Raw genomic sequence first — 25,790 nt, 5'->3', positions numbered from 1 at the left:
AATACATTTGTCATTTTAGGAATAACTTTCTCCTTCCCCTTACTCCCTATCCCCACACCACTTTCAATTCCTCCAAATCAAAGATCAGATAAAAAATATGTTTGCCTAATGGTCCAGGAGGTGGCACAGTGATAACACTTTGGACTCTCAAGCATGAGGTCCTGAGTTCAATCCCTAGCAGCACATGCCAGAGTGATGTCTGGTTCTTTCTCTCTCCTCCTATCTTTCTCATAAATAAATAAAACCTTAAAAAGAAAAAGTATGTTTGCCTATATTAAGAAAAGAACAAATGTTACAATTTTATAATGTATTAAATGTGGACATCGTTTAGATTTATTTTTACACAATTCAAGTTACATGTGTACCTAAAATTAAAACTTTGTGTAGAAATAACATATCACTTTCTTCTTTTTTGATAGAGATAGTATAGCAGAGTGAAAGAGACCAGAGCACTGAAGCGTCCTTCAGTACATTGTGGGATAGGCTTGACCTGGGTCACAGACATGGCAAAACAGCCACTTTAAGCAAATATCAAGTGGCCAGAATTCTAAAAACCTGTTTTGCATAATATGAAACTACTCTGTAAAAGTTATAAAGTATCTGGTCATTATCTTGAGAAAAGTTTGAGCCTTTATATTATGTTGCTATAATACATTTTCCTTCAAGAAATCTTTTAAAAAATTACACTAGTGAGTAGAAGCTATCATTTTATGGGTAAAGAGACTAAGTGCATACACTAGAAGTCCATTATCAAGGATAAGTTTAGAACTCATTTCCTCTCTTTGTAACTTCACACAATGAGTATCCATTGTTGGAATAACACTGAGCAATTTAGCTAAAGACAGAAACAACAAAAACCTTGCACAGGTAGTTAAACGAGAAATACTAGCTAAAATGACAGAAAAATAGAAAAGTTTTCCTTCTAAAGTAAAAAATCTAGACAAAGGTTCTGATAACATATGTAGCTTATTCACAAGTCATTTGCTAATAAATTTTTTCTGTATTCCTTAAAGTCAACTAATAAAAATGTAAGTTTCATATTCAAACTTTCAGAACACACCTATAATTTAAGACAACAGTATATGAAAAAACACAGCTTGATTTCACAGAAGTCTTAAAGCAGCAATATTTTATTATTTTTGATTCATCTTCTTACGCATTTCTTCAAGTGCTGCTTCTTTCTCCCTCAGCAACTGCTTAAGTCTTCTTATTTTTTCATCTCGAACAGTTTCTTCCAATTCTGGCGGTGCCATGGGGAAAATATCTTCAGTATAATTTTTATTAAAGGAATGACTTTGTTCAAAAGTTGCATTTGAACACAGTGTGCCTTTCTTCTTGTTCTCCTGGGTACGGTATTCTACTTCAGTTCTCTTCTCTTCTCTAGTTTCATCATGGCTTATGAGAGTTTGCTGTTGTGATATGTCTGGAGTTGGTAAAGTACTGTCAACAAGCTGGGAACTGATGGCATTAGTTTCTCCATTTACTGTTGTGGTTTGAGCATTATCAGTTTTTCTCCTCTTTGTATTTCCTGTCATCTTCTTTATGGTTTTTACTTTTCTTTTCTTATCAACTCCCTGATGCAATGTTGAGTTAGATTCCAAAAAAGAAAAAAAATATATTGTCAGGTGTAGTATCCTCACAAATTTAACAAGTTTGCAGATTCAAATACTTAGCAATTGACTAAGTCTTAAGAGAACAGCAAGAAATAAATGTTTACCACTGCACACTACCCAAATTAATTGCAGTATTCTAATGCTATTCATTGAGAACAATTTAATTCATTTTCCTGCTCAAGTCAAATACTAGAAGTTGTATTGAAGTGCCATCAAAATATAAGTAATCTGTGAAGAATCTGAGAAAAATTAGTCTTTTCTTTTGTATAGCAGATACAAGTAGAATCTTTTCAAAGTTATAGGATTATTTCTTATCATTATTCTACTGTGAAGACCTGCATGTTTTTATTTTCCCTTCACTTGGAATATTTACCTCATGGTCTTCAAAGCAGGATAATTAGTTTAGAGACTAATTACGATAATTAGTTTCTAGCCATCTTCTTACAATTTTATGATAAACAATAAACAGCAATACTTGAAACAATATGTTTTAATTAACTGTGGATGTGCAGTGCATGTGTGATTTTCCCAACACTATATATATGCATACAAATTTGGTAACACCTGTCATTCATATTAATGTACAAAACTTGACAAAAACAAATCAATTTGTGTGTGTGTGTATATATATATATATATATATATATATATATATATATCACACATATTATCATAGGAGTGCCTACAAAGGAAATTTTAAAATTACCTGTTTTTTCTGTTCTGCCTTCACTTTTATAAGCTCTGTTTCTTTATGAGTATCATTCTTCACCAAATGGCTAATGGAATGAAAACGGTCTCCAGAGCCCAAATCAACAGGGATCCGTGTAAGGGATACTCTCACATCTTTAGTAACACCAAATATCTTTTTAAATTCAGCATCACTCTTCAAAAATGATGCTTTATTGTTTCTCACTTCAGAATTTCTTTTATTACTTCTTTCCTGAGTAACTTTTTCTAATGTTGATGCCATCTCATTCTGGATCTGGAATTAGGAAAAGAAAACACACAAACAGTATTGCAATAACTTACACTACTGATATTTTACTAGACTAAGAGATTATTTTATCTCACTTGAAACCATATGCTTTAAAGTTCTAAATGGTTGGGTTACATTCCAGTTGTCTTACCACAATACACTCAAAAATCTTAATTTAGCTGAGTATACACTGAAGACATTTCTCATTTATTTTACTTTTCTAAAAACCAGGTAACAAACAGTCATAGTTATTTAAAAAAAAAAAAAGTAAGATGGAAAGAGACCAATCAGAAGTTTAAAGATAATCTGTGACATTAATCTTATACTTAATCAAACAGTAACTCCTTAAGCCTCTGGCGTTTAACAAATTCGGTACTGAAGGGGAGGAACATGGCATGATTAAGTAGATCTCTAAGTAAGAAAAGGTAGGTACAAATATTTAATGAGCAGAAACACATACATTTTTAATGCTATTTTTTCAAACTTATTAATGAGATAGAAAGTGAACCAAAGCATCACTTTGGCGCATGTGATGCCAGTAATTAAACTCAGAACTCATGTTTGCAAGTCTAGTTCTAATCTCTGTCATCTCCCAGATCGAGAGATATACCTTACGTACTGGATTGTGGGAAGAGTTACGTATTTTTCTGCTTTTCTATGCAAAAATGCATCATGATTTTTCTGACAACCCAACAGAAAAGAAAGGCAATTATGGTAGGTAGAAAAGGAAAAGCTAGAAAAAGAGAAGAAAAAAGGAAAAGAAAACTTTTCTACAAGAAAAACTCATTTTAGAATGTTGGCAAATCGTATTTCCACAAATGACAGCGAAGTACTGATAACTCTACTATCTCCCTTTGACTATCTACCTAGAAAAATTACTTGATGTTTTCCTACCACCACAAAACAAACAAAAACCACCAAGCCTCCTACCTATGCACTGAATCTCTTCATATATTAACACTAGGCTATTAAATACACATGTATATAAATGTATATATGCATGTGCATAAATGTGTATGTGTAGACACACGAGACACACACGCACATAACTTCAACTGTAAATTTACATTATCCTTCTCTAACTTTTCTAAGCCTTACTACTCTATGATCTGTCTTTATTTTGAAGATTTGACATGTCAACTTTCAAAGATACTGGTTGGGTTTTCTCAATTATACTCCTCAAACATTTACTTCAGATAAGTTCTGACTGAAGCATTCATGCAGATACAATGATGGAGTGGAAAATGGAAGAAGAGGGGAAAATAAGAGTCACAGATAACTCTGAAAAGTATGAGTGAACTATATATATATATATATACAGATAGATTTTAAAAGTACCCTAACATAGGGAAAATTACCTTTGATTCTTGGTCTCTGAAAACACACTGCTGTGAAGTAACAGATGTTGCATCATTAGAGGAATATATTTTCTCTATGCTCTGGATGATATTTCCTTCTCTGGGGAAATTCTGTCCTGTGCTAAATCCATCTGAAGACACTGAGTTTGTGAATAAAGTCTTATTTTGTCTTAAGTAGTTAGTGGATTGGTTCATGTTATGTGAGTTTGGGGTAGAAAGAGATGGTTTTTCCACTTTGTTATTCTTCTCTACAATTAGATTGGTCATAGAAGTAAGTTGGGTATTTGAATATGATTTTGTCTCCATCAGGGAAGATTTACTTTTTGCCAAAACAATGTTTACAACCTCTCTGGATATTTCTGTGACTGGACTTGAATTCACTATCTGTCCTATATCTTTTCTTGGTGGGTTATCAGGAGAAACAGAAATCTGTTGGTCAATTTGTGATGGCAAAACTTCTGTCCCCTTTTTAGCCAATAGATATACTTTCCCATTAAACATTACCAAAGCATTATCTTTAATAGGTATACTTTTGGACTGTGCCGCATTAGAACTGACAGTACTCAGTGGTGGCATATTTACAGTACTGTCTTCCGAACTTTTCCTATCTATAAAAGTTTTTAAAATATTTGAAGCCACATTATTTGAAGACTTAACAGGAACAAGAGATGGAGTGCGAGGTTGTAGATTTTCTCGAAAAATCCATTTCACAGGAGCAGTTTGAGAGTGCTGACCATCTTTTAATTGTGTCTCGTTATTGACATTCACTGGAATTGGTGTGGAATTTAGCATCACTGGCTTTGCTATTTCTGTAGCAGGTTTGGGGTAAATATTTGGAAGGTTCTTGGTAACTACATTTTTCACTGTGTTTACAGGAGATACATAAATAACAGTTGGTATTTGGGAGGCCTCAACTGTTCCTGAGGTACTTGTGGTTGTAGTTGAAAGTATCTTTTGCTGAACTGAAGGAGGCAATGACGATGCAGGTACAGACTTCACTTCAGCATGAGCTGGAATCTGTAAATGATGCCCAGAAGGCAAAACTGGAGACTTCACAGTCATTGGAAGACTCTGAGTATTTACTATAAAGTAAGGTGAATCATTTTGTTTTGAGGAGGGAGGAACAGCAAATGTTTGCATGGTGAGTCCATCAATTTTCACACCATGACTTTGAACTTTAGAAACTGATGAGGTGAGATTTTCAGTTACCACAGACGTAACTCTAACTTTGTCTGTTGTGTCTACTGTTCTTGTAAGGACATAGTTTGAAGAACTGGCTGGCTGAAAAATGGGCAATTGAACTGATGCAGTTGTGGAAGAGCTGGAAATCTGAGTCTGAAATGTGAGTTGAACTGGGCTTCCTGTATTCCCTTTCAAAGCATCAGACATGACTGAAGATTGAACTAGTGGTATAAGATTTCCAGAGGAACTAGGAATTGGAAGTAATTGCAGAAGATTTTTTCCATCCGAGCCAATCGTCTGAACTACTTGGTACATGCAGCCTGAAACACTTAAAAAAACATTATAAGTAAATAATCCAACATACTACATGATAAATACATTTAATTTAAAAATATGTATTTTCAAATATAAAAATTTTAATATAATAAAAATAGTTTCTGAGTTTTCAAAGGGAAATATTGCAAAGGTTTTGAAAAAATAGAAGTAGATATAATCAGCTTTGATGAAGATCTTATCATATAACTAGGCAATGAGTTTAAGATACTAACATTTATTCCTAAAATTAAAAGCATGAGTTAAGATATTTTTACCTTATATAAAAGTATGTCTAATAAAATTAATTCTTCTTAAATTATTATAATAGTTCCTTCCTTCTCTTTTCTTAAATTCTTTCCTGTTGATCTCCTCTTGCTTTTACTAGGCTTCTTATTTTACTTCCATTTCAGCTAATTCTATTCCCCTCACTGTTTTCTACCATCCCTCATATACTTAATCTGTTCTGTGTTGTTACTGAAAAAAATCACTTGCAAATTCTATCAACTACTCTTTTCTTTTGCTTAAGTCATCTTTTTTGGTGACACCTTACTGTGCCACAGTTTTGGAGACTAAAGTTGAGTTACTCATGTAAAAATTATTTTCGTCTTTGAATACTTATGTTCCAGTACATTTGAAATATGGTACTGAACAACCATAGTTTAGCAGAGCAATTATTCATACTTGTTAACTTGTAGGTGTAATGCTATTTGTGTCAAATAGTTGTCAATGAGCATGAAACATACTGGATTTTAATAGTCATTTAACTGAGTTAACACTAATCTTGGTACTTATTGGCTATTTCTTGTAAAGACTGTCTGGAAATGCCAACATAATAAACAGGAAAATAATTGGTAAGAGTGCAGGACTTGTATGCCTGAGATTCCTGGTTCAGTCCCCAGCACTGTATATACCAGAGTAGTGCCCTGGCTTCTCTCTCAACTAAAACTCCACCTCCTATGAAATAAGTAAAATAAGTCTGTTAAATAACAAATGTCACTATAAATCCTCTGTATAATTAATTATCTATGGATTTATTGAATGCATATATTTATAAGTAAAACTACCTTTTAGGTCCTAGAAAACATGAATCCCTCATGGGATTCAAGGATTCACACAAACTGGATACACTTCTTCCACCTATTTAAGTCTCAGAATAAATTATACTCCCCAATAAATGTACTTTCTGACTTCCTTTGGCCCTTAAATAGCTAACATACAGTATACCTGCTAATTGCTTTTGTTGTGCATATCACAAGTTATTATCAAACAGTAATCTGCTTGATTGGCTACAGACTGATTTTCCTGCTGAATTCTAGCAAAATCAGTGAATAATTCCTGTTCTACAGGTCCAGTGTGATCTTATAGGACTAAGATAAAACAAAGAGAAAAAAATTATAGTAGAAATAATTAGTTTTCTAAACAGACGAATTTTTTAAAACCTCAGTTATTAATAAAAACCAATACCAAAATTGTATGCATTCTAGGAAACACTAGTACTTTGTTTTAGTTTCTTGCAACCCCAAACATTTTATCCTTATGAATATTTTAAAGCTTCTTTAAAGACTCTTGTCATGACAGTGCTTCAAGAATATTTACATATATATTTACAAACTATTGTATTTTACTGTTGACTGTAAACCATTAATCCTCCAATAAAGAAATTAATAAAAATATTTACTTTTAGTAAATTAAAACATAATCTCTAAAGAGCAGAAATGACAAGAAAAGGATAATTTTTTATTTTCAGGGCTTGAAAAAGAAATTTCAACTTCATTATATATTAAAAAATTTTGGATCATTATTTCAATTTTAATTAGATAAAAATTTACAGAGCTACAATTCCAACATGAACTTATACTACTGGGTATGTGACTTTAAACTATTTTTATTAAGTGAGATAAATGAGAGAAGAGGTTAAGAAGCAGAGAGATTGGAAGTCAGGTGGTAGCTCAGTGGGTTAAGCACAGGTGGTGCAAAGCACAAAGACCGGTGTAAGGATCCCAGTTGGAGCCACAGCTCCCCACCTGCAGAGGAGTCGCTTCACTGGGGATGAAGCAGGTCTGCAGGTGTCTGTCTTTTTCTCCCCTTCTCTATCTTCCCCTCCTCTCTCAATTTCTCTCTGTCCTATCCAACAATGACGACATCAATAACAACAACAATAACAATATAACAACAAGGGCAACAAAAGGGAACAAATAAATAAATAAATAAAAGCAGAGATATTGAAGATAGTTTTGTATACCTAGGTCATCACTTTGGGAACCAGGAGTATAGGACACTTGTTCTCTGTGGCTTACAGAATTTGAGTCATATTTAATTCTCATCTTAACAAAATTCTAAGTTAATTCTTTCCACAACCTCCAAACTGACCCACACTTTCACCTTTGGATGAGTACAAAACTACTTGCTATGTTTCTTGTTCTCTTTTTTTAAAAAATATTTTATTTATTCCCTTTTGTTGCCTTTGTTGTTTTATTGTTGTAGTTATTATTGTTGTTGTTACTGATGTTGTTGTTGTTGGATAGGACAGAGAGAAATGGAGAGAGGAGAGGCAGAGAGGGAGAGAGAAAGATAAGACACCTGCAGACCTGCTTCACCGCCTGTGAAGCGACTGCTCTGCAGGTGGGGAGCCAGGGGCTGGAACTGGGATCCTTAGGCACTTTGCGCCACCTGCGCTTAACCTGCTTTACTACCACCCGACTCCCTTCTTGTTCTCTTTTTAAGGCCTCTCTGATATAACATTTTCCTACATCTGTAGTGTCTCTAGCCTTCTTTCCCAATTCATGCTACTTATGTCAGCATTCAAATGTTGGACTTCACTGTGTTTAAATTCTTCTATTTCTATTCTGTATATCTGTGTACTTTCCCTAGGTGTTTTAAAATACATACTTAAATTACCACTTATGTATCAACAATTCAAAATTTGTATGTTAGTTCTAAGATTCAATCTATCCAACTTCTTTCACACTTAATCCTCTTGACTCCCCTGATCTGTTCAGAATTTCTAATGCACCTAAAACTCAAACATGACAATATTTCTACCCTCCCCCATCACAAATTTCCTCTCCAGTGCTTTTTTCTCTGATAAGTAGCATCCCAGCAACTTTAGATACCTAAGTTTACCTAAGTTAGAACAAAGAGCTCCACCTTTCTCACAGTCTATCCATTCAGTCTATCATAAAATTCTGTTGGTATTATCCCATAATTTTTCTTTGATCTGTTCAGTGTTTTTCAAATCAACTGTCACCAACTAATCCAAGAAACCACCATGCCTAACTTGGACTACTGTGGTAACTTCTTAACCCGTCTTCTTTAGTCCTATCTTCCCTCATTTGGTTCATTCAGTATACTAAATTTGGCACTTCACTGATTAAAACACTTTAACAGATTCCCATTTTTCTTTGAGTGGTAAAAAGAAAACCAAGAGCTTCTCATGCAATGAAAGTCAAAGGGAGAGATAATTTAAAAGGGGGTAGGGGAAATTCTACTAGAAGTTTCTGAGAGGTCAAGCAGGATGTAAACTTATCAACAAGGGAACTAATTGCATGTAGGTAACTGAAGACCTGAGTAAAAGCAGTTTGGTGAGGAACAACATTGCTGAGGAGTGAATATGAAGGATAAAAAGAAGGATAAAAGGTGTCTTAGGAACTTTGACTGCAAAGAGGAAACAAGAGTCTGGTACGAGACTTAAGATTTAGGTTCAAACTATATATAGTTAAATGAACCAGAGCACATGTAAATACTCATGTAAGTCAAAAAAGAAAAAGACTACTTATTTCTATAAGAGAAAGAGAGGCAACACCAGTATAAGGTTTGAGAAGGAGGTAGAAAAGGAGAGCCAAAATAAAGGATTGAATCTTAGAACTTACTAGAGATATATCTTCTTTGATTGGAAATGGAAATGAAGTTACAAGCATTTGCAGGGGAAGATCATAGTCCTGATATCTGAGAGTTGAAGTGGTTCTAATCTAATTTAATTTTGAAGAGAATCAAAAAATATTTTGAACAGTCCTTGAGAGAAAGAGCCACCCTATCGAGTCACCAGGCAGTATTTATAGGCCAGGGAGACAGGTGAAGATTATAAATTTATAATGCTAATTTGTACCCTTGAGAGATTTTCCTTGCTTTATAAAGTATAAACAAAAAGAAAACAAATTGCTGAGTTCATCTAGAGTTGCAGGGAGCTTCAAAAGAGGGACACAACTATAATCATACATGATGAAATATAGAATCTACTGGATAAGAAACTTGAACACACATGGATAGAGAGATAAAACAGGAATTATTAGACAGGAGGTCCAGATAATATTTAAAAATAGTCATAGTAAGAGTATTAAAACAATTATGCGAGTAAATATAGGAACTGGTGTTAACAAGACAGTTTGCTTTAAATGAATTTTGTGGATACAGGAATAACTGAAACTAGAGAAGATGGCTCAAAAGATCACTGGAGGGGAAAAAAAAATCATGTACTGAAAAAAAAAGGCAAAACGCATTGATGCTTAAGTCATATAAAACTAAAGAGAAGACTGTAATTAAGCAGCCAAGTTCAATGATAGGGAATTGGTAGATGGTGCTAATGAGCCATAATTAAGACAATCTACCAACTTCCAGTCATTGATGTGCCAATGAGTTGTCCGTTCTATTCTGCAGTTTCTTTTCCATTACTCTACTATACCACAGTCTCAAAGACTACCAATGTGTCCACAGTTAATTTTCTCCTTTTTTTTATTGAAGCGACAGAACATAACAACATTCACACATTTATAAGCATTTTTCTTGTCATTGATTCTATATAGCTCAAACCCAGTGTCTCACACATGCACTCTACTGATGAGCCACCCAAAACCCCTAAATTTGTCTTTATTCTCACTCCTTCTTCTTCTAGCGTTTGCCATTCTCATTCCTAAGTGCTCATAGCTAAAACTGAACTGATGTCTAATTATTCCTCTATCTTAAACCTCTTCTTATCAAGATTTCTACTGTAAACAATGTTTTTTAGTTTTGTGTCCATTTTCATTCTTGACACTTTTCACTAAAGACTACATAATTATATAGGACACTTCACAAGTAGTGAAGCAGGATTGCAGGTGTCTTTCTCTCTCCCACTCTACAACCCCCATCTCTCTCAATTTCTCTCTGTGCTATTCAATAAAATAAAATAAAGTGACTACTAGCTGCAGTGAATTCATACTACCAGCCCCAAACCCCAGTGATAACCCTGGATGATATATATATGGTATTATGAGTATTTTTCATTAATTCTAATCCTAATGAACAGTTTCTAAAGATGGGCACTACTATTCTCATTTTATAGTTGAGAAAAATGGATGGTTTCAGTAATATTAAATTATTCAGAATCACATGCTTTCTTGAGCAATCCTATCTGACATTTATATTAGCCCACCTCTAATGTAAAAACTCTAATTGTATAAACTCAGGAATCAATGGGAAAGAGATTTTATTTAGCCTATATCACATATGCCTGTTTTTATCATACATGCACACACCACAAAAGTAAACATAAAACATCACACAAAACTACGTACACAATGAACTGACAATGAAACATCTAACAAAACCAAATCAAACTCTTGTGTGGGGAGTGTCTACAGCCAAGCCAGCCTGAATACCCATAATCTCATCTGATATGGTTAGTACTTAGATAGGAGACTAAACGTGGGGGGGTAGAGAAAGGATGACAATGATGAAACTCACTTTAGCTCCCCATTTGAAAACAAAAAGTGAATGGCTGATAGAAGTCAACTGCCAATGACATGATATCCTAGTTCCTATTACTGTGAGATGTATTATTGCAAGCTGTTATTGTAATGCTCTACTCTAATGATTCACAAGACTATTTTCAGTTCTGTCCCTACTTTGTTATAATTCAATGTACCTGACTGCTTTTTAGATGTGGTCCTCAAAGCAATTAATATACTGATAGATATCCAGAAAACGGGCACCCCACTTTATCACCCGTTATGTAAAGTCACTGAGAAAGTCTGTAATAGTTTCTTCTGTATTTCTTTAATTCCTTACCCTTTTTTTTTTTCTTCTTCTGATAGAAATTGAGAGATGAGAGGGAAAGAGAAAGGGAGAGAGGAAGACAGACACCTGTAGACCTGCTTCACTTGTGAACTGTCCCCACACAGGGAGTGGGCTTTCAAACCCAAGTACTTGTTCATGGTGATGTGTGCATTCAACTGAATGAACCACCACTTGGCCCCCTATCTCTTAAATTTAATCCTTACTCTATATCAGCTAGTTCAGGCCCTTAGAACCTCTGAAAGGACAATTCAGAGATAACGTATATGACTGATCCCTCACCTCTAAGATCCACACTGTCACTGGTTATCTAAAGTACACATTTCACAGTCCTCTGAATAATACACAAAAGGTAATATCAAATCTTACTAGAAGGGCAAACCATTATTTTGCACATAACTCAAGCCCCACTGCAGTGAAGGTTGTTTCAGTACGTGTGGCGTCTTACCCTCTCTCTGTTTATTTCTATTGGAAAAAAGGTTGGCTTGGAGCAATGAAGCCCTAACAAAGGCATAAAGTAAACTATCTTTTCATCTAGACTGTACTATATCAAACAACAAACAAGTGCTGGTGTTAGCTATAAGGTGCTTTATTTACCAGTTCACTGTTCCTGAATATATCTTGTATTCATCATTAACTGGACAGCTGATACACTTACCAACTCAGCTTCTCCAGCATTTCCCCCCACAATTCTCTTTCACTATGTTGTTACATATTGTGTATAGGCTATTTTAAAATGTACTGCATCTATTTATATACCTTTACCATATTGGGAGCTACTCCCTGCCCTGATCCAGCATTCTAGTCCTACATAGACAATAATTTAAGGTCCACCTGTATGTTAGCTGTCGTGCTCAGGCAATAATTAGTAAAGGCATGGGCCCTTTAGACTATATCTAAAACAGACCTAATAGCTTTTTCCAAAATGGAGATCCCAAAACTCATCTGCCATATTTTTACCTTTAGGTTCCTGACTACTAATCAATTTGTTCTGTTTTATATTTTAATGCTTTTTCAGCCACCAAGTTGCAGATGCTACCATGATGCCAACCTGACTTCTCTGGGCAGAAGACCTCACCAATGTACCCTGCACCCTTCTCTCTCCAGAGCCCTGCCCCACTAGGGAGAAAGACAGGCTGGGAATAAGGATTGACCTGTCAATGCCCATATCCAGCAGAGAAGCAATTACAGAAGCCAGACTTTCCTTCTGCACCCCATAATAACCCTGGGTCCATGCTCCCAGAGGGATAAAGAATAAGAAAGCTTTCAAGGGAGAGGACAGGATATGGAACTCTGGTGGTGGAAATTGTGTGGAGTTGTACCCCTTCTTATCCTATGGTCTTGTCAATATTTTTTATTTTATAAACAAATTAATAAAAAATAAAACAAAGGAAAAACGTTATTTCATCATCTCCCCACTAGACTTTTTTTTTTCATGGTATGGCCCATATCCTGTTTTTTAGTCACTTAATCTATTTAGCAGTTTATCGCACAGTAGCACACCATGAATTTATTTTATTTTATTTTATTTTACTAGAGCACTGTGCAGCTCTTTCTTATATTAGGGCTAGGGACCGCAAAGCCTCAGGCATTAAAGTCTTTTGCATAATTATGCTATATCCCTAGTCAGATACCATGGATCTTTTTCAGTGAACTACACTGATAAGTGATGAACTAGGATATGATTTTAAGTCCAACTCCAAAGCCTATCTTTTTTCCACTATACCATTCTGACTCCTATTTTGCTCTTTGTTAATATAGCCCAAATCTAAATAAACTTGAAACCTACTACAAAATATCTTTCAGATTTTTTCCTTTGTTTTACATTTAATGCCCTGATAAATTAGATATTTTAAAGATTCTGTACAATGAACATTACAATAGAAACATTAGCAAGAAAATTTAAGTATCTACAAAAAATTTAAATATTAAAGTCATTTTAAGATCACAAAGAAAACGATTTACTGTCATTAAATGTGTTATGAGAAAATTAAGGAAACAAAGTTTCCAACAAACTAAAGAGCTGACAATTATCAAATTATTATTTGCAACATCATAACTGGACAACGTAGGTTGTTACTTACAAAAGAATCAAATATGCAACCAATAACCAAAATAAGTATCAAATAGCTTCAGAAAGGCACATGGCCTATATCCCAAATCAGTATGTAAAGCCTCAATGATTTGATGAAATAAATGCATTCAAATTTAGATGAAAATAATGAATAAGCCACAATAAGCTGAAAATACAATGACTGATGAATATAATAAAGCATTTTTCAACTTTTAATGTTAAAAATACCAAACATAGCCAATAGAGTTAGAAACTTGACAAAACTTCCAGAAGGCGTGGTTTATGGACTGGCAGCAACTAGATCGGCACTCTCCCCAAAACTACAGTTAAGTACAAGAGACCCAGTTGCACCCATAATCTACAGCTGAAGAAAGATCTACAGCTGAAGAAAGATATACAGCTGAAGAAAGATCTACAGCCTCAGATGGGTGCTCACATGCGACTACGGCATAAAGGGGTCTGGGATGATCAACACAGACAAGTATGAAATCCCAGGCAGGTGGCAAGGTACTATTTTGAATAGTGAGTACAGTTTGTAGCTTCAGAAGAAAAGGAAGCTTATACCTCCCAATCTTTGGCTAGGGTTTTCTCAGTCTTTTGAATTTAACGGAAGGACACAACAAAAACAAGAGAGCTTTTGCTCCTGCAAAACAGCCCCAGGACCCACAGCAATGGGTCATATAGAAGCCTACAGATCACAGTAGCACCACCTACTGGCCAACAATAACCAGAACTATAAATGCATAAACAAAGAAATTAGAACAAGCCTCTGAATCCTTCTTGTTCTTGTTCTAATTTCTTTGTTTATGCATTTATAGTTCTGGTTATTGTGGACCTAGTGGGTGTTGTATTGTTATATGGGAAACTGGGGAGTGTTATGCATGTACAAACTACTGTACTTACTATTGAATGTAAAACATTAATTCCCCAATTAAAAAAAAAAAGAAATTAGAACAAGCAACAAAGTATGCCAATACAGACAAACAGTAGCAAAACAGAGGAAATCCAAGAAATTCCAGATACAAAGAGACTATCATAGACAGACTATAGAAAGCTCATTATGAGAACTCTCCAAGAATCTAAACAAGAACTGAAAGAGCATTTTACTTTGGAATTAAAGACACATAAAAGAGGAACTCAGAAAAGAATTTGCTAAAGCCTACAAAAAGCTTAAAACTTCAAGCAGAATTCACTAAGCAGTTAGGAAGCATGAAAGAAAAAATTCAAACAGAACTGCAAGGTCTGAAAGACACCTGTAGTGCAGTTCAAACTCAGATAAAAGGTTTAGGAAATAGACTCATGCATGTAGAAGAAAGAATTTCCAGTCTAGAAGATACAATTAGTCCACTCTTTCAATTCAAAGATGAGGGAGAGAAAAGATTTAGAAAGAATGAAGCAACTCTCTGTGAAACTGCAGACTCTATCAAAAAGTCCAATATAAGAGTGATAGGAATATCTGAGGCTGAAGACTAGGTCAAAGGACCAGAGATAATTTTCGGAGAAATTTTAGCTGAGAATTTCGGCAATCCTCAGAACATACTTAATCAAGAAGAAGATTAATGAAACCAGGAACTGGTTCTTTAAAAGGATAAATAAAATAGATAAACCACTACCTACACTCACTAAGAAAAAAAAGAATGCTATAGTAAAATCACTTAAAAATTAAAGAGGAAATATTACAACAGCTGAGATAGAGATTCAAAGGATAATACAATTATGGACATCTGTATGGAGCCAAATTTGACAACACACAAGAAATGGACACATTCTTAGTCATACAACTGCCAACCTTGACTCAAGAGGAAGCAGATAAGCTTAACAGGCCAATCACTAGCAAAGAAATTGAAACAGTAATCAAAAGCCTACCCAAGAACAAATGGCTGGGACCTGACTAATAAATTTCACAAAACATTCACAGAACTAACACCCATCCTCCTCAAACTCTTCCAAAAAATAGAAGAGGAAACAATCCCAAACACATCTATGAGGCTAACATCACCTCATCCATAAAGCAGAAAAGGACCCCACCAAAAGAAAACTATAGACCTATATCCCTGATGAATGTTGATGCAAAGACCCTCAACAAAATCTTGGCTAACTGAATCCAACAACATATTAAGAGAATAAGCCACCAGGATCAAGTGGGATTCGTCCCCATGCAAGTCAATCAATGTTATCTACTATATCAACAAATCAAAAGATAAAAATCACATGATTTTATCAATTGATGTAGAAGAAGCATTCAACAAGGTACAACACTCATTTATGATAAAGGTCTTTGAGAAACTGGGAGTGGAAGGAAAATTCCTTAGTATAATAAAGGCCATATATGATAAATCCAAACTTAACATCATAGTCAATAGGGAAAAACTGAGAGCTTTCCCCCTAAAATCAGGAACTAGACAAGGACAGCCACTCTCACCACTTCTATTCAACATAGTCCTAGAAGTCCTTGCCATTGCAATCAGACAAGAAAGAGATATCAAAGGAATACAAATCAGAAAAGATAAAATTAAACTCTCATTATTTGCACATGATATGTCAGTATATCTAAAGGACCCTGGAAACTCTGCCAAGAAACTACTGGAAATCATCAATAATTCAGTAAAGAAATAGGCTACAAAATCAGTATCTACAAGTATGTGGTACTTCTTTATGCAAAAGATGGGTCAGAGGAATAGAAACTGAAGGAAGTAGGGGCCAGGTGATGGTGCACCTGGTTAAGCGCACACATTACAGTATGCAAGGACCTGGGTTCAAGCCCCCAGTCCCCACCTGCAGGGGGAAAGCTTTCCAAGTGGTGAAGCAGGGCCACAAGTGTCTCTCTATCTCTCTCCCTCTCTATCAACCCTTTCCCTCTTGATTTCTGGCTGTCTCTATCCAATAAATAAATAAAGATAACAAAAAAAATTTTTTTTTAATTTCTTAAAAAAAAAACTGAAGGAAGCAATACCATTTACAATTGAATCCAAAAAGATTAAATACCTAGATGTAAATCTAACAAAGGACAAAATGGGCCTTTTCAAGGAAAACTATAACACTTTAAAAGAAATAGAGGATGATAAAAAGAGATGGAAGAACATTCCATTTATGGACTGGAAGACTAAATATCATTAAAATGGTAATTCTGAATAAAGCAATCTACAGATTTAATGTAATCCCTATTAAAATCCCAATGATATATTTCAAAGATATAGAACAGATAATTCAAAAATTCATGTGGAACTTTAAAAAAGCACAAATAGCAAAGCACTCCTAAGGAAAAAGAAGAAAAATGGAGGCATCACAATACCCAACTTCAGGTTACCACTACAAAGCAATAGTAGTTAAAACAGTCTGGTATTTGGGGAGTTGGGCTGTAGCGCAGTGGGTTAAGCGCAGGTGGCGCAAAGCACAAGGACCGGCATAAGGATCCCGGTTCGAACCCCAGCTCCCCACCTGCAGGGGAGTCGCTTCACAGGCGGTGAAGCAGGACTGCAGGTGTCTTTCTTTCTCTCCTCCTCTCTGTCTAACCCTCCTCTCTCCATTTCTCTCTGTCCTATCCAACAACGACTACAACAATAAAACAACAAGGGCAACAAAAGGGAATAGATAAATAAAATAAATATTTTAAAAAATTAAAAAAAAACAGTCTGGTATTTGAACAAAGATGGGTCATATGGACCAATGGAGTAAGACAGAGTCCAGAACTCAATTCACAAAGGTACAGGCACCTCACATCTGACAAAGGGACTAAATCTGCCTCTTCAGGAAAAGAAAGTTTCTTTAACAAATGGTGTTGGCAGAATTGGACAGCTGCATGTAGAAAAATTAAACTAGACCACCAATTAACACTATACACCAAAATTAACTCAAAATGGATCATAGATCTGGATATCAGACCTGAAAGTATAAAATACATAGAAGAACACACTGATGAAATATGTCATGACATTACCACTAAAGACATATTTGGAGACTTCACCCCATGGGCACGGGAAACAAAAACAAGATTGAACAAATGGAGCTATATCAAATTAAAAAGCTTCTATATCAAAAGAAAACTCCACAAGGATAAACAGGAAACCCAGAAAATGGGAGAACATATTTGCAAACCGTATGTCAGAAAAGTGGTTGATAACAAACATCTATACAGAGTCAGGCAGTAGCTCAGCGAGTTAAGCGCAGGTGGCGCAAAGCGCAAGGGCTGGAATAAGGATCCCGGTTTGAGCCCCCCGATTCCCCACCTGCAAGGGGGTTGCTTCACAGGTGGTGAAGCAGGTCTGCAGGTGTCTATCTCTCCCCCTCTCTGACTTCCCCATCTCTCTCCATTTCTCTCTGTCCTATCCAACAATGACGACAGGGCAACAAAAAGGAATAAATAAATATATTTTTAAAAATCTATAAAGAGCTCATACCACTTAACAAAAAGAAAAAGAACAACTCTTTGAACATCTAAACCAACTACAGCTTTAGGTCAGAAAGATCAAGACCATTTGGCCCTGTAAGAATCTAAAATACAGGGGGTCGGGCGGTGGCGCAGTGGGTTAAGCGCATGTGGCGCAAAGCGCAGGAACTGGCGTAAGGATCCCGGTTCGAGCCCCCGGCTCCCCACCTGCAGGGGAGTCGCTTCACAGGCGGTGAAGCAGGTCTGCAGGTGTCTATCTTTCTCTCCCCCTCTGTCTTCCCCTCCTCTCTCCATTTCTCTCTGTCCTATCCAACAACGAGTTGCATCAACAAGGGCAATAATAACCACAACGAAGCTACAACAAGGGCAACAAAAGGGGCGGAAAAATGGCCTCCAGGAGCGGTGGATTCATGGTGCAGGCACCGAGCCCAGCAATAACCCTGGAGGAGGAAAAAAAAAAAAAAAAAAAAAGAATCTAAAATACAAACAGGTTCAGATACCACTAAAGGGGCTCAAAACATAGTGAAGTCAAGTATATTACTATAGACACAAACCATTGGATTGTCACAGAAAAGAAACTCCCCAACTAACCTGGTTATGGTAATAATTAATAATTGATATTCTAAGCTCTTTCTAAGACTACATGAAACTCCTTGCATTCTCTTTTAGATCCTCATTACTCCTAGTCCTGGTACCTCTACGACTATGCCCATACTTGTTGAAATTTCCTGTGAATCCTTATCATCATACCACCTCTGTCAACTTCAACCAAACTGCTTCTAGTGCTGCCACCCCACATTCTGCCTGCTATGGACTGTAAACAGAGATGCTAAGCCCGAGAAGTCAACCTTGCAACTCTTAAAAACTGGTGAGATCTTTCCTAACACATGGGACTACCTACATCTATGTTAGATCGCACATCATTTAACTAAGTAACAGATACCCAATATAGGCTGGGGTTTAGGGTATTGTGTACAGGTGTACATGCATCCATAAGCAAGGGGCAATTATATAACTCAAAGTTAAAGTGCTCAATAACGGTTGAAGTGCCCAAAAAAAGGCATCAAAAATTCTCTAATTGATTGGACTTAGACCAAATTAGCTGGACAGCCTAGCAGAAATGCTCAAAGACAGATCCCAAAAACCTAATTCTGGTTGGGTTCAACAAAGGATACTCAAATGTTTAAACAACTAGGAGAAAGTCTAAGGTCATCAGATAAAGGGGGGACTACAAAAGTTGGATAAGGACAAGAGAATGGCCCTTTTCACAACTATATACAAGATACTGGGTACTGTACAGCAAACCCTAACAAAAGGACTTTTCAAAGTTAACCCAATTACCAAATAATGTCATGATAACATTAACTATCCATTGTCTTTTTGAACCCTAAGACAGCAGGAACCTCACATCTCCACTATAGAGCCTCTACTCCCCCCAGTCCTGGAACCTTTGGATAGGGCCCACTTTCCCGTATGCCTCTCCCAATCCATATAAAATAATACTGCATCTGCTGATTGCAACCTAATCAACACAATGATTGCCACCTCAACATGCTTCAGCTCAGACTGTGTCCAGAGAATTCACGTGTGGAATGACAACCCTTCAGCTTCATTACTCGGGTGAGACCTTTCTCTAATTCCATCCCAGGTGGCTCACTTTCTAATAAAGTCCCAAAACCTAGATATACACCAGTTTCTGTGAGAGAGAGCATATGTTCACACGTATCCATAAACTACTGCAAAATATATACCTGAAAGCAGAAGTACACTAGAATTTGCAGTGAGTACCCCCCTAACACTTCCTCTCCACTATTCCAAGCTTTGGGTCCACGATTTCTCAACAATTTGTTTGGCTTTGTATGTTAACTCTCTTTTCAGTCACCAGGTTCCAGATGTCATCAGGATGCCGGCCAGGCTTCCCTGGACTGAAGACTCCACCAATGTGTCTTGGAGTTCCGTTTCCCCAGAGACCCACTCTAATAGGGAAAGAGAGAGGCATACTGGGAGTATGGACTGACCAGTCAACGCCCATGTTCAGCGGGGAAGCAATTACAGAAGCCAGACCTTCTACCTTCTCCAACCCACAATGACCCTGGGTCCATGCTCCCAGAGGGATAGAGAATGGGAAAGCTATCAGGGGAGGGGGTGGGATATGGAGACTCGGTGGTGGGAATTGTGTGGAGTTGTACCCCTCCTACCCTATGGTTTTGTTAATTTATCCTTTCTTAAATAAAAAAAAAGAAAGAAAACTACAGAGGTTCTCCCAAGGTCACAAAAAATATAATAATAATAATGGCCCTGTTGGTCAGTATCATACCACCTCATCAACTAGGACCCTAGTTAGGGAATCCTTGGATTACCATACATATATGATGGGCCCAGACCTTTAATCGATCCCTCTTCACCACCACTGACCGCTTCCATCAGGAACAGAATCTTGTATGCCCTCCCAGGACCTTGATCTCACCATAAAGCAGCAATGATAGGGATAGACCCAGTCTCAAAATGGAAGCTGGGTTATCCTGCCCTGCTACTCAAGGAAGACTGGTCGTAAAATGAGTGCAGCCTGAAATGTTCCCAGCTGTGACCATCAGCTGAGAGCCTCAGGCCAATAGGGTCTTAGAGGTTACACAGGCTCTGGTGCTAAATATAAATATTAAATATATGCATGCCCTGGGTCAGATGGATGGAGGCAAATAGTTAATTTTACTCACAGAATTTTTTTCAAGAATTGGAGCTATTCACTGCCCTAATCCAACTTTCTAGCCCTTTTCCCTAATCTGACACCATTCTCTCAGACAATATTCTCATCCAACTTCATACTAGCTATCAAACTCAAGCAAAACTATCATAGTATGTGCCCTCCAGGAACATGCCTAAAATGGACTTCCTAGCTTTGTTATACTCTAAGACCCCTAATCTCATCTGCTCTAATCCTACATTTTGGTTCCTCTTCATTAACCATTTTGTCTCAACTTATGTCCGGCCACCTTCCAGACACCAGGTTACAGATGCTACTACAATTCCATCCTGACTTCTCTGGGTAGACGACCTCACCAATGTGCCCTGGAACCTCACCTCTCCAGACCTCTACTAGGGTAACATAGAAACAGGCTGGGGGGTATGGATAGAATGCCAATGTCCATGTCCAGTGGAGAAGCAATTACAGAAGACAGAACATCCACCTTCTGCATCCCAAAAACAACCCTGACCATACTCCCATCGGGGGAGAAGTGATGGAAGGAGATAAGAGGGCTCTGAACTCTAGCTCCATCAGCACCTAGAGAGAGGGGGGAACAGAGAGGGGCATATGGAGGAAGTAATGTTGTCATGAATGGCTTGGAGGGGAAGAGAGGATTGATCAGGAATAAAAATAGGGCAATTAAGTATATATGTAGACAGCTGTAGAGATGATGGTTGGCACATGTCTACAACCTTAGAACTGTGGTGGCTTACAGTGGGGAGACTGAAAATTCAGAACATGGGAATGGTGTGGATTTAAACCCCTGTTGACATGTAATTTTGTAAAATAAAATAATAATAAAACCTCAAAACAAAAACAAAGTATCACTAAACGTGTTGCACCAAAGCCAAGAACTCTGGGGAGGTATTGGTGGGGTGGGGGTATTTGGCTGGTGGGAGGCTTTGGATCCAGGTGCATGATGGTGGAGGGGGACCTACATTGGGGGTGAGAGTGTTTTGCAGATACCTATCAAAGGGAGATGAAAACTTATACCCATGTGTCAAACCTGTACTGTAAACCATTAATGATCCAGTAAAAATGATAAAACAAAAAACTGGTTAAGAATTACAGTACACAGGGCCAGGTGGTGGCACACCTGGTTAAGCACACACATTACAATGCACACATTACAATTACAAGCCCCTAGTACCCTCCTGCATGGGGAAAGCTTCTCTCTCCTATCTTTCCTGCTCCCTCTCAATTTCTCTCAGTCCCTATCCAATAAGAAAGAAAGAAAATATATGGGGGATGGCAGGTGGTAGCACAGCAGGTTAAGCACACATGGTGTGAAGCACAAGGACAGGATGGGCTTAAGGATCCCATTTCAAGCCTGGCTCCCCACCTGCAGGGTGGTCATTTCCCAAGCAGTGAAACAGGTCTATAGGTATTGATCTTTCTCTCCCCTCTCTGTCTTCTCCTCCTCTCTCGATTTCTCTCAGTCCTATCTAATAACAAGGGCAACAAAATGGGAAAAAAATGGCCTCCAGGAGCAGTGGATTCGTAGTGCAGGCACTAAGCCACATCGATAACCCATGAGGCAAAAAAAAAGAAAATGTATATGTATATATATATATAATTACAGTACAGTATTAGTAAAAAGATTAATCTTTCACCACTATTTTATTTATTTCAAAAAAGTAACAGTGCTAAAATATACTTTGTATACATTAAAGTAAATATGCCAAGGTACTAAAAGGTAGAAAAGGGGGCTGGACGGTAGCATAGCGGGTTAAGCACATGTGGCGCAAAGTGCAAGAACTGGCTTAAGGATCCTGATTCGATCCCCCAGCTCCCCAACTGCAGGGAGGTCGCTTCACAAGTGAGGAAGCAGGTCTTTCTCTCCTCTCTGTCTTTCCCTCCTCTCTCCACTTCTGTCCTAAAAAAAAAAAAAAAAAGCAATCCAACTTTTGCTTATCTATGCAAATCACTATCTTGGATTTTTTTCAACTTCCACCAAAAAGGGACAGGGAGAAGGTAAAGCAAGTAATGAACAACAGATACACAAAAAAGCCTCGCTTATTTTGTGACTTGAACTGCCAGTTCTTTATTGGTAGTACAGTACTACTTTGACAACTTTCAGTGACCATTTTCTCTTAGAATATTGTGTACTCTTTTAAAATATCTGTATTATAATTAGGTTTTGTATCTACTTGTAATAAGAAAGTTGTACTCTGATAATAGCAGCAATAGTAGCTAACAGATAGTGCTTCTCCATTTCCCCTAACTTCTCATTACATGAATACTCATTCTTTTACTCCTTAAAATATTTCCCAGTACCCTTACTTACTGATTGGAAACATGACAATTGGCCTCATAAGCAGTAATTGGCAAAGTCAGACTTAAATCTAGACAATGATTGTCTTCAAGCAGACCTTCCTCTTTCAATTCATAATGACTAAAATAAGGTGTATTTGGTTCAACTTCTAATGTACTGGCAAAAAACAAAACAAAAAATCTCAGGGATAAAGATTACTAAATTAAAAATAAAGTTTGACTAAGAAACGTGAACGGCCATCTATCTCTTCAATTAAGGTTGAGCTGTGGGCGCTGACTCGCTGACTCGCACCTGCTGCAGATAAGGCGGGTTCAATGGACTGACTTCACAAAGGAATGCCCTTTGTTCCTCTTGACAGAGCTCTACAGTCAGAATTTTCTTGAAGATTCCTTTGTTCTGGAACCGCCACCACCAACATACCGGCGTCACGACGTGCACGCTGGTTGATCACAGTACACATGCGCAAGCACTATTTTATTTCTCACTAGCTCTGCACATCACAGCTGCCTCCCAGCCCAGCGCCCCCTGGGCTGCACTTGCCACCCGGGAGGGCGGGGCGCTCGCGCGAGGGTGCGTCCGCGAGTGCGCGAAGCTTCCAGAAGCTTTCAGATCACACAGGAGCGTCGGCCATGATGCTCGTCCTCGCCCGTGGAAATCTACTCTGTCCGCCTCAGAGCTGGAGCCGCCGGAGTCCTGACAGCGTCAGGCTCAGAGGCCGGCTTTTCTGTTTTGTTTTTTTACGTTTCCCGGCGGCCCGAGGGAGGGAGCGCCCCAAACGCAGGGAAACCGACGCGTCCCCGGACGCTTCCCTGCGAGAGGTGGGACGGCCCCGCCGGGCCGGGGCGCCCTGGAATCGGTGAACGTCCGCCCACAACGGCCCCCGGGGAAGGACGTGCCGAGGACGGGCGGGCGCGGGGCGGGCGCGGGGCAGGCATGTCGGGGGAAGAGCCGAAACTGCTACTTACCAATGCGAGGCGCCGCCAGCCTTTTCCTCGGCGGGTTTCAGGATGACCCTCTGCAGGTTATTAGACATTTTAGAGGGGCGGGAGGGGCCGGCACTTCCAGGGGAGTTGGGCAAAGAGGGGCCGGGTCCTCAGAAGTGGACGGGAGCGGAGGGGAAAACGAAAGCGACACTGTGGGGTTGGAGCTGCCCTGGAGCGACTCAGGGGTTCCAACTGAACAGCGGGCGAAAACAGGGCGTGTCCTCAGGCGGCAGGGGGGCGGCCCACGGCCCCCCGAAACCGGAAGACTCAGATGCCGGCCCCTGTCCCACTGGCTCGGAGCTCAGCGTGACTCCGCCCTCTGGGGCTGCCAACGCAACCACAAAGCCCAGGAGCCTCGCGGGAGGGGGCGTGGCCAGCACCCACGTCCCTGTGCAGGGTGGGGTTCCCGGCGAAGACCAGGCAGACCGGCCCTGCCAACCCCGCCCACCGACGCCCAGCCACCTACCCGAGCAAAGTTCCAACGGCGACTTCCTGTGTGTCACATCCGGTGGCGAGATGACAGGCTCGCTGAAGCCCCGCCTTTCTAATATGAGCCAATCGCTAGGAAGGTTTATGAGCTCTTCTTCCGGATCAAGTAACGAATTGCAAGAGGAAATTCTCTCCCTGCCTACCCAAAACAAAATGTTTCCGGGGTCAATCTTAAAATTTCTGCCCTTGTGCTCGCGATTAGTGTGAGCTTTGTTTTCCCACCCCAAGGCCCATTTGGAGTCTTACTTACATTCCTGATGTGACAGTATTTCAGATATTTGCCTTAGCCAGTACCATGTTTTGTCTCATCCTGAGGGTTTTTCTAATTTTGTTTTTTCTGTTCTCTTTACTGAAACTTGTCTCTATCTTGACTCCCCCACTCTACTTTTCTGCCTTAGTTAACAGTTTGTTCATTTTCTTAGTTTCGCTCACGATGTAGAAACGTTTTGGGCATTTTGCAACATCCAAGGAAAACTTTTTCAAAAGTCTATTGATTCTATTTGTTAAATCTCATAGCTGAAAAAATGGATTCGTCTCTAAGGGGTAGACATCGTTCAGCTGAGGCTTAAAGAAGGTCTGAAAAGCGAGGTTTAAAATATCAGAGATATTGGTCTGTAGTTTCCCTTTTTTGTTGTGTTCCTATCTGCTTTTGGTATCAGGGTGATGTTGGCTTTGTAGAAGGTGGAAGTGAGTGTTCCTCTTTCTTCAAGCTTTTGGAAGAGTTTTAAAAGTATAGGTATTAACTGTTTCTTGATGGTTTTGTAGAATTTATTTGTAAAACCATTTGGTCCTGGACTTTTGTTTTGGGGAAGATTCTTAACTGTTGAGATTCCTTTGCCTGTGATTGGTTCATTTAGGTTCTGTATTTCTTCCTGGTTCAGTTTTGGAAGTGTATATGAAATTAGGAATTCTTCCATTAATTCCAGATTCACTAGCTTGGTGGCATATAGTTGTTCGTAGAAGCTTCACATGATTTTTTGGATTTCTCTGGTGTCTGTTGTCATATCTCCTCTATCATTAACAATTCTGTTTATTTGAGTCTTATCCTTTTTTTCTTTTTTTTTAGTGAGACTGGCTAAGAATTTGTCAATGTTGTTTAATTTTTCAAAGAACCAACATTTGGCTTCATTGATATTTTGTATAGTTTTCTTATTTTCGTTGTTGTTTATTTCCACTTTAATTTTGGTGATTTCAGTCCTTCTGGTTGCTTTAGGGTTCCTTTGTTCCTCTTCTAAGTATTTTAGTCATGCAGTAAGGTTGTTTACTTGAGTTTTTCTTGTTCTCTAATGTGTGATTGTATGGCTATGAGTGTTCTCCTAAGTACTGCTTTAGCTGTGTCCTGTTTAT

The 25,790-nt window shown here is 38.1% G+C and overlaps 1 protein-coding gene across 3 annotated transcripts; it reads right to left on the bottom strand.

Annotated features, from left to right (window-relative positions):
* Positions 1-1,108: 1,108 nt before the first annotated feature.
* LRIF1 (ligand dependent nuclear receptor interacting factor 1) lies at positions 1,109-24,373 on the bottom strand. Of its 3 annotated transcripts, none has more exons than XM_007526921.3 (4): positions 23,937-24,373; positions 3,948-5,457; positions 2,320-2,595; positions 1,109-1,574 (listed from the first exon to the last, which is right to left on the bottom strand). In XM_007526921.3, exons 1-4 carry the CDS (start codon positions 24,002-24,004, stop codon positions 1,134-1,136), a joined length of 2,295 nt encoding a protein of 764 aa, XP_007526983.2. In that variant the 5' UTR covers positions 24,005-24,373; the 3' UTR covers positions 1,109-1,133. The 3 variants fall into 3 exon arrangements, with proteins under 3 accessions (XP_007526983.2, XP_060057887.1, XP_060057888.1); XM_060201904.1 differs by having other exon boundaries at positions 3,948-5,449; XM_060201905.1 differs by lacking the exon at positions 3,948-5,457 and having other exon boundaries at positions 23,937-24,365.
* Positions 24,374-25,790: the final 1,417 nt, after the last annotated feature.

Source organism: Erinaceus europaeus, chromosome 11 (genome assembly GCF_950295315.1).
Source record: "Erinaceus europaeus chromosome 11, mEriEur2.1, whole genome shotgun sequence".
Classification (NCBI taxonomy): Eukaryota; Metazoa; Chordata; class Mammalia; order Eulipotyphla; family Erinaceidae; genus Erinaceus; species Erinaceus europaeus.
The sequence above is the reverse complement of the archived record's forward strand: the minus strand, read 5'-3'. Positions and strand labels throughout refer to the sequence as shown.

Bases quoted from the DNA above. Each gene is read 5' to 3' on its own strand.
- LRIF1 (XM_007526921.3), bottom strand. From the start codon at position 24,004: ATGTCTAATAACCTGCAGAGGGTCATCCTGAAACCCGCCGAGGAAAAG. The intron at 5,458-23,936 runs GTAAGTAGCAGT...TGTTTTTTTAAG, and splicing joins GCTGGCGGCGCCTCGCATTG to TGTTTCAGGCTGCATGTACC. The intron at 2,596-3,947 runs GTAATTTTCCCT...TCCTAATTCCAG, and splicing joins TCAGAGACCAAGAATCAAAG to ATCCAGAATGAGATGGCATC.